This window comes from Archocentrus centrarchus, chromosome 22 (assembly GCF_007364275.1).
Source record: "Archocentrus centrarchus isolate MPI-CPG fArcCen1 chromosome 22, fArcCen1, whole genome shotgun sequence".
Classification (NCBI taxonomy): domain Eukaryota; kingdom Metazoa; phylum Chordata; class Actinopteri; order Cichliformes; family Cichlidae; genus Archocentrus; species Archocentrus centrarchus.
In genome coordinates this window covers 22060023-22072513 of record NC_044367.1, presented here as the reverse complement: position 1 = coordinate 22072513, position 12491 = coordinate 22060023, and the positions used below count along the sequence as shown (strand labels likewise).

Genomic DNA, 12491 nt, shown 5'->3' with positions numbered 1-12491 from the left:
TTTAGTTTAAATGTTTTCACTTTCAACTCTTTGCGGTTGAAGAGGTCACTGTTGGATTTAATTGGAAAACGTCAAATCCGTTCTTTACCCTTAATTTAGTAATGTCACTTGTAATGCGGTTCCTATGCTAATGTCCAGTATGTGTTAATAACTCGGTCTTATCTGTTAATTTTTAGCACGTTTTTGGGAGCTGCTGAACGGCCTGGATTAAATGCCCCTGCATTCACAATGCAAAATACAATCCTTAAAACAGTAATTAGTATGCAAATTGTTCTGTGTAGCTCCTAATTTAGGGGTCACGGCTCTAATGGTGATGCACGTAGAGTAATGGGATGGTTAAATCTCCACTGCCTAACAGCACCCGAATGCAATTTGTGTGAAGATAGAAAATCAATATTTCAAAAACAAAATCCTTGTGGGGTCATACACCTGAACAGTCTCTGTGAGTGCTTAATGTAATTACTGTAATGAACTTTACTTTATTCCCTGAGATTATGTACTTTTGTCTTTTCAGTCGGTCAGTCAATAAATCAGCCCCTCGCTTTTAGCACTGCAAAGGTGGGGAATTAATTTTTACATGCATAAGGAATAAACGCGCCCTTAGAATGGCTAAATCTACAGCTTCAAAAAGTGCAAGTGTTTATATTTGACTATTGGGAGGCATGAAAATGAGCACAACTATAGTTTACAGCTAAAATAATTTTTTCTGAGCATGATTTTATTCAGCTTGTGAAATTTATAAGTCTAATGGGATAAGACAGGAGGCAGTTACCAAGCAATTGACTTCTCTGTGCCCAGTGTCACTGTATGGCATTATATCTTTAAAACCTCTCTGTCAGCCTGGTAGTTTGCTCTTGGATTCATGGGTATTTGGCTTGTTTGCCATTTTGTTTTACCTCTGTTTATCCAAGGCAGGCTGACTGAACACATTTGAGTGTTTTTCATCACTTTCCTTCCACACACATTACACTTGGAGGCACAAGAGTGCCACTGCTTCAGTTAAAGCTGCAGGAAATGACAGCAAAGTGTTAAAATCATAGGGGATTACAGCTCATTCAAAGCAGCTAGAATCAATAATTTGATATTAACCGCAATGAATGAAAGGTGTCATTTGTAGTGATAAATCAACAGCAGATTATCATCTCTACAGGGGCTCTTTGCGCTTGCTTTGCTCCATCCATCTATTTTCTTCTGCTTATCCAATTCAGGGTCATAGTGAGGCTGGAGCCTGTCCCAGCTGCCACAGGACGAGAGGTGGGGTACGCCCTGGACAGGTCGCCAGTCTGTTACGGGGCCAACAACCATTCATACTCACATTCACATCTACAGCCAATTTAATCACCAATGAACCTTTGGACTGTGGGAGGAAGCCAGAGTACCTGGACAGAACCCAGACAGGCAGACAGACAGGGGAGAACATGCAAACGGCACACAGAAAGGCCCCCACATGGTGGATTTGAACGCAGGACCTTCTTGCTATGAGGCGACAGTGCTAATCACTGCACCACTGTGCTGCCCTTTTTTTGTCATGATCTGCTTTTACTATTTTAAAAGTGCTGAAAATTGGTCTGTAATTTGCAGTGCAATTTTCAGCTGATTTGAGCGAAAAAAGCTCCGAGAACCAGCTGCGCTCTACCTGTTCAGCACAACGCTGGAGATAAACAAAGTGATAATATATAATACAGCATTTAGCAGCTCATTTATTTCCCACAGGAGTTATTACAATCATAAGTTGGACGGGCAATGTGCTTTTGAAATTCATGACCTAATTTTGAGCTGAAACTTCCCGTTTTTTTAAAAAAAGATGATACAACAGTAAAAACATCGCAAGGATTTCAAATTATTTAAAGCCCCTTAACTGAAAATAATACAAAGACAGAATATCAGATGTTGAAACTGATATATTTTGTTGTTTCTTTAAAAAATATATATGTGTTTACTGTGAATTTGATGCAAGCAGCACATTTTAAAAAAACAATTGGAGAGGGTCAACAAAAGACTTTCACACCATGTGGAACATTTCATAACAAAGCAGGTGAATGGGTAATATGACATCCCAGAGAGGCTGAGTTTTTCTGGAGCAATGATGGATGGGGTTCCCCTTTCTGTGAAACATTGCATGGGCAAATGAAAAATTGGGGATTTCATCTCAGGCAGTATATAAAATTACTAAAAAACAAAACAAAACAGGAAATCTGGTGAAATCTCAAGGTAAAAGGCTGAAAACCAACTGGACCTGATCTTTGGGACCTCAGGTGACCCTGCTTTAAAAAGAGCTGACATTCTGTTGTGGAAATCACCAAAACGCACCGCCAGTGACCACAGTTCATCACTGCAACACAAATGCAAGTTAAAACTCTGCCGCGGAAAGATAAAAACATACATAAACAATACCCAGAAATTCTTCTGCCTTGTCTTTGGAAATCACGGTTTGGTGCTGATGATCTTCTGGGCACACAATTAAAAATCCAGCTTCCAGGTGACATATTTATCTGGGAAAGTTTTGGTTATTTCAGCAATGCAAAACCACATTATGCATGCACTGTAACAGCATGGCTGTGCCATTAAAGAGTCCGAGTGCTAAACTCACCCGGCCTGTCACCCACTGAAAACATTTGATGCATTATGAAACAAACAGAAAAAACCAAACTATTGAACAGCGGAAACCCTTTATCATCCAAGAATGGAAAACATTTGTCTTTCAAAACTGCTTCAGCTCCTAACGCATACAGTTTTTTTTTTTTTTTTGTTAAAAATACAAGCTATACCCCTTTCATAAGTTTGAACATTTGATGTGTTTTCTTTGTGGAGTTGGTAATTAAATATCAGCTTTTAACATTTTTTTGGAAACAGCATTGTGAATTAATTATTCCCATCCCCAAGATATATTATGCTGAGAGGCTGACCCTATAGTCTTAAATCCTGTGTGCCTCGTTGCAGTTTTTACCCATCCACCCCAGCTTGTCACCATGCAATAAAAAAGACAAGGAGAAGCTAGCAGGTCAGCAGTACTGTTCTTGATTTTAAAACAGGAAGAAGCACTTCCTTAAGCCTCTCAGGGCTTCAATAACTCTTTAAAACCTGCTTGTCACTTGGACAGTTTTCATATTTTTACATTTAAAGGTTAGTACATGTTAATAGTGCTTTATAGTGGTAGTAAGGGCAATGCACACATATTTTATTCCCTAAAAGTTTACTCTTGTCAGTGAGTTGCTGTCCAAGTCGTAACAAGTGCAAAACCCTTAGTTTTCAAATTCAAGTTTTCTCTCATTAAATTACAACTTTGTCACTCAATTATTCCCCTGTTGGTTTTGTTTGTGCTCAGCGCTGTTGGTTCTCACAGGGATTGCATAGCTGGCTTCAGTCCATATAAATGGCTCTGCTGATTCAGTTAAATTTAAGTTCCTTGTCTCCAGCTTCTGCTGCCGTTTGCTGTCATTCCATTTTCTATCCTCCAGATCAGTGCGCTGCAATCAATATCTTTTTTTTTAACATCTGAGGAATCTTATATGAAGCTGAGACATCCTCTGTATCACCTCTAAAAAGGCTGTGAAGTCTCATCTCTGTGGATGTTATTGAGGTTATGATCTCTCAAAAAGCCATCATTATAGTACTGCAAGTGATGCAATTATTTGTACCTATGAACCATTAAATTAGAAGTAATAAGGATAATTTATTCCAGAATAGATGAATTGGCTTTACTAGTGCCTGCTTGCAAGACCTTGACAGAAACTTTCCCAGTTTTTTTGCAGATGTTACTGAAGGTGTGTGTGTTATCACTGTCAGGTCCAATATTTAGCTTTTGAATTAGTGTACTTCTTTAAATATGCCACAAACTGTTTGCTATCCACACTTCCAATAAAAGGTTTGTCAGCTATCCAAATTAGCCAGGGGTCCACCTCCGATGATAGATAACATATCCAAAAACCTCAGCTGAGAGTTCAAGTAGTTGGTGCTTTTATAAAAGACTTTCAGACTGAATGAGTTAAATCAAATAAGAAATGTGCATTACACTGCATAAAATATGCCCTTTAATGGATCTCTTTTTTCCAGAGTGGTTTAAAGTGCCATGGGTTTGTATTGTACACCTTTTAGTGCAGGGTGACCTCAGAGGTAATCAAGCCTTTAAGCAGGAATCATAAGAATGCACTTTTTACGCACAAATTGAAAAAGATTTGAACTAGATTCACCTCAACAAAAGCAAAGGGAAGTGTCACAGTAGTATAAAAATGTAATCCTCCAGTGAATTTTGGGCAGAATTATTAACTTACCCTGTGTGTATCTCTCTGAAGAGATCATTTTAATTCAGAGTAAACTGCCTGTGAGCCTCAGGAGGTCCAAAGGTGTTGTGGAGGCTGCACAGAGGGCCCCATCCAACTCACTGAACCGCTAAACAATCAGGTAACACTGAGGAGAGAGCCTTTATAATAATTCCCCCCTGTGTTATATCATCTAAGTTTGGGGTGGTCAACTGTTCATCATGCTCTTGCTGCCTTAGGCCCCAGCTGTTAGCATCAAAAGAATGGTCAAGTCCTATCTCATAAGAGCTGAAGAGGTGCGTAAAATGCTTAGCTAGAGCTTTTATGAATTTGGACAGTGTCTGCATTACTATTGTAATGCTGCTTTCTCTTGCAGAAGTGGTAAGTGCGCATTTAGGGCTCAGTGCATAATGAATTTGGACGGGACATCTGTAGCCTTTGTTTCAGTTTGCCTCTTGACAATCTCCTGCCTCCCTGCTGCTGTTTTTTTGCCAATGCGACATTTTGGACAGTGCTTAGTTTGGCAACATTGCATGCCTGCTGAGCGAGCTGTTTGGTTCAGAGCTGTGTATTACCCGAGAGATTTCAGACAATCGCGCGCAAATCCACATTATTTGGTGCACGTATCTACATCTCAACTCAAAATAAAGTTTATGATTGGAAATGAGCCCACGGGCTGTAATTTTATTAAACTAATGTTATCTACATTTCTCACAGAGTGGTTTACTGACCTGAATTGCTGAGCATTTTCAGAGATAACATAAAGGTCTTGTGAAAATCCTGTTTGTAAAGTAGAAAGCACAAACCCAATTAAGCCATACACATGGATAAATTTGAATTCTTGCACTCATTTAAAATTAAGAAATTCTTTTCTTGCTTCAGTCGGTGTTTGTTTCTCCCCGTGAAATGCAAATACAGTCTTACACACTTGTACCACTTGAAGTTTAAAATGATGTGAAAATACCCTGAGGTTGGATAGTCCTTCCATTATGTCATTACATTAAATATTAAATTATTATGTAACTACTGAGAATGCACTGTACTCTGTATTCTAGCAATAAAGAAACAGAAAACAAAGTTTACAAAGCAATATGGGACAGTAGCTTTGCAAGGCTGAAGATAAAATCTTCCGTTCTTAAACTGTATAATATCTCTTGTTTCTCTCTGGTATGTTTAGGTGGTGGGTGGAGGAAAGACACAGCCCAGTGCTGGATCCCAGAGGGGCCATCAGTGTGGTAAGGACCCTTGAGACGAAGGAGGGTGCATGGAGGGTTCAAAGTCTGTAAAACCAGGGTCTTCAGCCTGCCTCTGGTTGGGGCTGGTCTCCGTGGCTGTAGCCTTTCTTTGTGCAGAGGCCCGGACCACTCCGAGCCCTCTGCTCAGCCCCAGCAATGGCACCTGCAAAGGGAACACAAAGTGTCAAACAGGGATTATCCTGCCCATCTGGTATCCCGAGGATCCTTCCATGGGAGACAAGATCGCACGGGTCATTGTCTATTTCGTGGCACTGATCTACATGTTCCTCGGAGTGTCCATCATTGCAGACCGTTTTATGGCCGCCATTGAGGTCATCACCTCCCAGGAGAGAGAAATTGTTATTAAAAGGCCCAATGGGGAAACAACCACCACCACAATCCGTGTGTGGAATGAAACGGTCTCCAACCTTACTCTCATGGCCTTGGGCTCATCAGCTCCTGAGATCCTTCTTTCTGTAATTGAGGTTTGTGGACATGACTTCAAATCTGGTGAGCTCGGGCCCTCCACAATCGTTGGCAGCGCAGCTTTCAATATGTTTGTCATCATTGGCCTCTGCGTGTCTGTTATTCCCCAAGGTGAGGTACGCAAAGTCAAGCACCTCAGAGTGTTCTTTGTCACTGCAGGTTGGAGTATCTTTGCCTATATCTGGCTCTACATGATCCTTGCTGTGTTTTCTCCCAATGAAGTCCAGGTCTGGGAGGGTCTAGTCACACTGGCCTTCTTCCCCATATGTGTACTCCTTGCATGGGTGGCAGACAGACGCCTGCTCTTCTATAAGTTCATGCACAAGAAGTATCGTGCTGAAAAACACAGGGGCGTCATCATTGAGACCGAGACTGAACGCTCCAAGGGGATTGAAATGGACGGCAAGATGGTTAACTCTCACTTCATGGATGGAGGTGCGACCAGCAATCTGATTGGTCTGATTGAGAGCAAAGAGGTAGACGAGTCACGACGTGATATGATTCGGATCTTGAAAGACCTGAAGCAGAAGCACCCGGAGAAAGAGTTGGATCAGCTGGTTGAGATGGCCAACTACTACGCTCTCTCGCACCAGCAAAAGAGCCGTGCCTTTTACCGCATTCAAGCTACACGCATGATGACAGGTGCTGGAAATATCCTGAAGAAACATGTAGCAGAACAGGCGAAAAAGAGTGCCAGTGTGCAGGAGGTGCATGTGGAGGAACCAGAAGAGTACGTTTCCCGGATTGCTTTTGAGCCTGCTGTCTACCAGTGCCTCGAGAACTGCGGGGCCGTTATTCTGACCATCACTCGAAAGGGAGGTGACATCAATAAGACTATCTACGTGGATTATAAGACGGAGGATGGCTCAGCTAATGCAGGGGCAGACTATGAGTTCACGGAGGGTACGGTAGTGTTCAAACCAGGAGAGATGATCAAGGAAATAAGCATTGGCATCATAGATGACGACATCTTTGAAGAGGATGAGCACTTCTTTGTGCGCCTCAGTAATCTGCGCGTCTTGGAAACTGAGGATGAAGTGTTGTCCCCCAACAGTCTCCCATATCCAAAGGCTGTGTTGGGGTTCCCCACTGTGGCCACTGTGACCATTCTGGATGACGATCATTCGGGCATCTTCACCTTTGAGAGTAACTCAGTCCATGTCAGTGAGAGCATTGGTATCATGGAAGTCAAAGTGTTGAGGACTTCTGGAGCAAGGGGGACGGTCATCGTGCCTTATCGCACGGTAGAGGGACTCGCCAAAGGGGGAGGAGAGGACTTTGAGGACACATATGGAGAGCTTGAGTTCAAAAATGATGAAACCTGGTAAGGCAGCAACATTTTCTCTTCATGGTTGGGGGGGCAGTTGCTTTTTCTTAGTTTGTTCTTGGTATTTTTATAGGTTATTGTCTGATTTTCACTGTGCAAGCTTATTCAGAGTGAAATGCATTGAGGAGTCATGGAAAGTTTGGGTGAGCCTCAGCTTGGAACCACTAATTTGTGTTCTGTTTTTGCAGTTTGATGTTGGTATACCGCTCTAGAAATAGTACAGTATGTATGATAGCTTCAAAGATATTCAACACTCTGTCAGAAACTCATCACATCCACCATTTGCTTTGAACAAAGATATTGTCTTCTTTGCCTGTTGACATCATTTAGTTTGGAGCATACTTTGACAGCCTGTTCAGTGCAGTGTGCACACATCACTCTGTGAACTTTAAATGCTTTTTTCTTTACATGGTTAGGTGATGTATCCTCTCATCTGAGCATGCACTCTATATCCTCTTGTTTTCCTGTCAGGAGATTTTGCTGTCATCAGAGTGCTTTGGTAGCAATCCTGCATGTGTCACATGCAATAGGGATTCAACTTTTGGATTCGTCACACAACCGTGGAAACAGGAAGTCCTTAAGTAACCCCCCACCCCCACCCCGAAGCTTCTCTAATCCTTTCTGCTTTTGTTTTGCCACACTCTGGGATTTGCTCTTTTCTTTTTCTTTTTTTTTTTTTTTATTGTTTCTGTGTCTCTCCACGTCAACAAACATGAATGGAAACAGATATTAAAAGAGAAAATTAAATCTTCAGCATTGTTTTAGATTAACAGGTAGACTGTGGCATGATGAGACATGGTGATGCGAGTCCTCGAGGCATCCATGAATAAAAAAAACCCCTTGAATTTAGGTAGTACACTTATGTAAATTGTGTGTGTTATGTAGCCTTGTCAGCTGTACCATCTGTGTACAATATTGCACCAAAAAAACAGACTTACAAATGAGTGGGCATTTTTGGCATTTTTTGCATTAACAACAATATACTATACTGTAGCAGATTTTATCAGGGCCATAAATTGTATGACACTTCTGTATTTTTTTTTTTTTTTAGATATATATATATAAAGCATTTCTCCAGGATACTGGCTTGTAAACAAAACTGTGGCTCTTAAAAAAATATTGATTTGTTTATTTCACAGCTTGCATCCGCTTGCTTCTCACATATTGGTCTACAGGCACTGAATCAAAGTGACATGCGTATGTGACATTCCCGTCCGCCACAGTCAGGACCCTCTCAGCGTGCCGTGGCTGACTGGCAGGGTCTGTGCTCCAGGGTGTGGGTTCCTGAGGGCTGAGGCAGCCCAGGGGACCGGAGGGGTGGGGGTGGTGGTGATTGTCGGGGGTGATCAGCATGCTCTTGGGGCCTTTTGAGATCTCAGGCTTTTGCTTGATTTATGTGAGAGATGCTTTTTTGGAGCTGCGCTTGAAGGCTGCTATGGGAGAGATGTGGAGAGAGACTGCTGCGATGTTGTAGGCATTGTGAGGGAATGTTAGCGTATCGATTTGCTCATTGTATTGAGCATCACGCTGCGAGCTTCTTACAGTGCAGCACAGCTCCAAAATGAGTGCATGACACTGGAAATTTATAAAGACTAGTCATGTGTTAGAAGTAGAATTAGTAAACACTTCTTTAAAACAGTACAAACCATGTTGTAAAAGCAGTCAGGCCATTTTCCTCGTTATATATGTTATATATTAAAATGCAAACAGTCTGGAGAAAGAATGAGAATCCGTATAGCCTGCAAGTCTGGAAAACCCACTGTGACATGATTGTCACAGTTTTACATGTTCTGGAAATTTTCTTGAATAAGTTTTTAATTAAAATTTTTTTGAAATTCTGAAAAAAAAATTTCCTTCAAGGAGAAATGAGTGTGGGGTTAATGTAACTAAATCACTCTACCAGCATTTGTAAAACTCACAACTACTCATTATAATCCACCTTTGTATCGAATGGATTAAATAATCTGGATCTGGATTAACATAATGGTGGATGGAGCTAGGGTAACCTTTACCTGGGTTTTCAGTTTTTTCAGCTGAGCTACCTGTCTTCTAGTTGTAGCTGTATATAATGGTCAGATTTGAAAGTGTTATGGATCACCCAGTGTAACAGAATGAAAGGCTATATTAGTTCTTGGGTCACATGCAGCCTAATATAAGGTCAAGTTGGCCTGGCAGGTAAAACCAACACATAATAACTTGTATTATGTCTCAGTTTTTCCATATTTCATCCTGGTATATATGCAATGCAATTTGCAGAAAACTGTGACTCTACAAAGGGTTGTTCCCAAGGCTGATCTGATACTGATACCTGAGTTGTGTACAAAGTATTAGTATTCATTATTATATTAGATTATAATATTAATAATCTGTATTCCTCACTGTGATGAAGAGACCATGAATCATTCTTAAACAGCATAGATAGATAGATAGATAGATAGATAGATAGATAGATAGATAGATACTTTGTTGATCCCGGGCAGGTGTGGAGCTGACAAGTGGCAGCTGTAGTGAAATAATATTTAATCCTGTTGACAACACCTTATGTTGCTATAAATAGTGTAATAAAACCTCACCAAGTGTTACGCTGAACCAAGGTTCTTCTCAGATTGAATGTACGGAGAGTGAAAGTAAACAAGACTGAGCGAGAGAAAGCATCCTGTAGTTGGATCTTTTCATTCATGTCAGCTCACTTTGACCACAGTTTGCAGTGAAGTGAAAAATCTTTGCAAACATACAGATAGAAGCTGTTGGAGGAGCAGCATGAAATACCTCCAAACTGCTGTCCCTCTGCTGTTAGCTTCCTCCATGCTACATTAACTCTGCCAATAGCTCCTGCTGTCCAGTGATGAAGTAAACACAGAACAGCATAAAACTGAACTGAATGGTTTGGCCCATTGTCACCAGTATCCGACCCATCTTTTTGGGTGAGTATTGGACCGACAACCTATCCAAATATCAGTTTGGCACTTCCTGACTCAAGAGGATTTTAGAACTCATCAGCAATAGTATTTCACCTCTCTATGATTCAAACAGCTTGTTGTGATCCCTTTCAACTTTCCACACATTTTCCTTCCTGTGCACTATTAGCAGATCAGAAATCTCAATGTATTTTCTTTTTAATTGGAATTGCTAATGCATTCTCTGTAGTTTCTTCACTTTGCAAAGCTGCTCAGTTTGGGAGAATTGGACCTTTTGGCACGCTGCTTTTGGCCCCATGAGCCTTATGTTTGGCATCCTCTCTTTCAAACTCATCTCAAACTAGGAAGGAGCTAAATGAATTGCCAAAACACCTCCTGAAACACAGCCTAAGTGTATTATACATGCACCAAAGATGTGAAAATTTGTAACAATTCTTGGCAATGAATTGTGAAGCAAAGATTAAGGACAGGGGAAAAAAGTCAAGGTGTCTCACCTTTGATCCTTTTAGCAAGCCCTAAAATCATATTCTGGCTTTTGAATCAGTGGTAAATATAAATTCTAACGTTTTCAGTGGCAGTGGAAAGAAGAGGCAGTGCACTTTAAGGAAGGAATTATGTGGTAATTAATGAAAACTAAGTAAATGACCAAGAAATTTATTTTTGTGCAGTCATGCAGTCATAATATCTATCAGTTCATACTGAAGTAAAGGCTACAAAATAAGGCTTTTGTTGTGAAGGAACAGCCTGAAACATTGTAAATATCGAACACCATCAATGTTGATTGATGTACTTAGTATAAAGTAATGACACATTTTACATGATTTTTCAGTTAAGCAGTTAAAATAATGAAAATTGCCCAAGTGCATCAACACGCTCCAGTATTAATATGGAAATCTTTGCTTCTCTCTGCAGAGACTATTGGATCTTTTGTAGAATGGCAGACTGCTGTTTCAGAACCCCCAACAAATCTCCAGAAATTTCCATAATTACACTTGGATAGTGATGAATTAGATTCTGTGTGCATCCTTAAAAAAGACAGAGAGGAGCAGTGGAAGTGACAGCTTCGTCCAGAAGCATACCAGAAGATTCATGAGAACATTTCCATGTACAAAACAAAGGGGATGAATGTGTAGAATATTCACTAAAGGCATAATTACAATGATGTTTCTTCTACTGCCTTGAAAGCGCTCCTCAGGGCCGTTTTCATGCTCCTGACATGACATTATTTGCCTCCTTTGCATTCACATTCATATGCGACAGAGGAAATATTCAGTTTATTTCCATTTTGCAGGAGTATTCCCTGTTTGGCATGCATATAAAACAGTTACTGATGCTAATTCATTGTTAATTGTGACAACTAAATGAGGGCAGAGTCTAAAGTGCAGGGTATTTTTGACGCCTTATAAGACAATTAGATCACATAATGCTTCTGCTCTTAAGCTCTTCCTTTTATTCTCCTCATGTTTTATGAGGCATTGACTTTCAGTCTCTTTTGACACACTTCGGTCCCATTGTTATCAACCAGACTGGAAATTTATTAGAGTCCTAATCTGGAGCTCTGGAATACATCACTTCACTTCTTAGCCAGACAATAATTCTCATAGTTCACATTTATTGGTGCCAGTGAGTCTGCTCCAACCCAACAGGTATGAATCTCATCAAGATAACATAAGCTTCTTATATTATGCCTCTTAAATGGTGGTCAAAGCTATATGATAACTTCTGACTTAAAGAGTACTTCCTAATAATTTAGGCAAATTTAACAGGTAGACATTTCAGGATGGTACAGACAAAAAAAACACTCAGGCTGAGTTGTCTTAACAGGATTTTAGTGACCAGTGGGCATCTACATCCATCATTTATAGCTGCAGCTAACAGTTACCATTTATTGATTTGTGTCACTTTTCTTTTACTAATCAATTAATGGATTACAAAATCTCAGTAAAAACAGTGAAAAGTCTTCCCTGATTAACACTCAGAGCCCAAATGAAGTAAAAAAAAAAATAAAGGGAACACTCAAATAACACGTCCTAGATCTGAATGAATGAAATATTCTCATTGAATACTTTGTTCTGTACAAAGTTGAATGTCCTGACAAGAAAATCACACAAAAATCATCAATGGAAATCAAATTTATTAACCTATGGAGGCCTGGATTTGGAGTCACACACAAAATTAAAGTGGAAAACACACTACAGGCTGATCCAACTTTGATGTAATGTCCTTAAAACAAGTCAAAATGAGGCTCAGTATTGTGTATGGCCTC

At 40.3% G+C, this 12491-nt stretch overlaps 1 protein-coding gene across 6 annotated transcripts in view; it reads left to right on the top strand.

Moving 5' to 3' along the window:
• The first annotated feature begins 5709 nt into the window (after positions 1-5709).
• slc8a3 (solute carrier family 8 member 3) overlaps positions 5710-12491 on the top strand; it is a 117877-nt gene continuing 111095 nt past the window's right edge. For all 6 annotated transcript variants that reach the window (XM_030719462.1, XM_030719461.1, XM_030719458.1 and 3 more), the window contains exon 1: positions 5710-7304. In XM_030719462.1, the coding sequence (XP_030575322.1) occupies positions 5725-7304 (1580 nt within the window). In that variant the 5' untranslated portion in view covers positions 5710-5724. The remainder of the gene's footprint in view (positions 7305-12491) is intronic.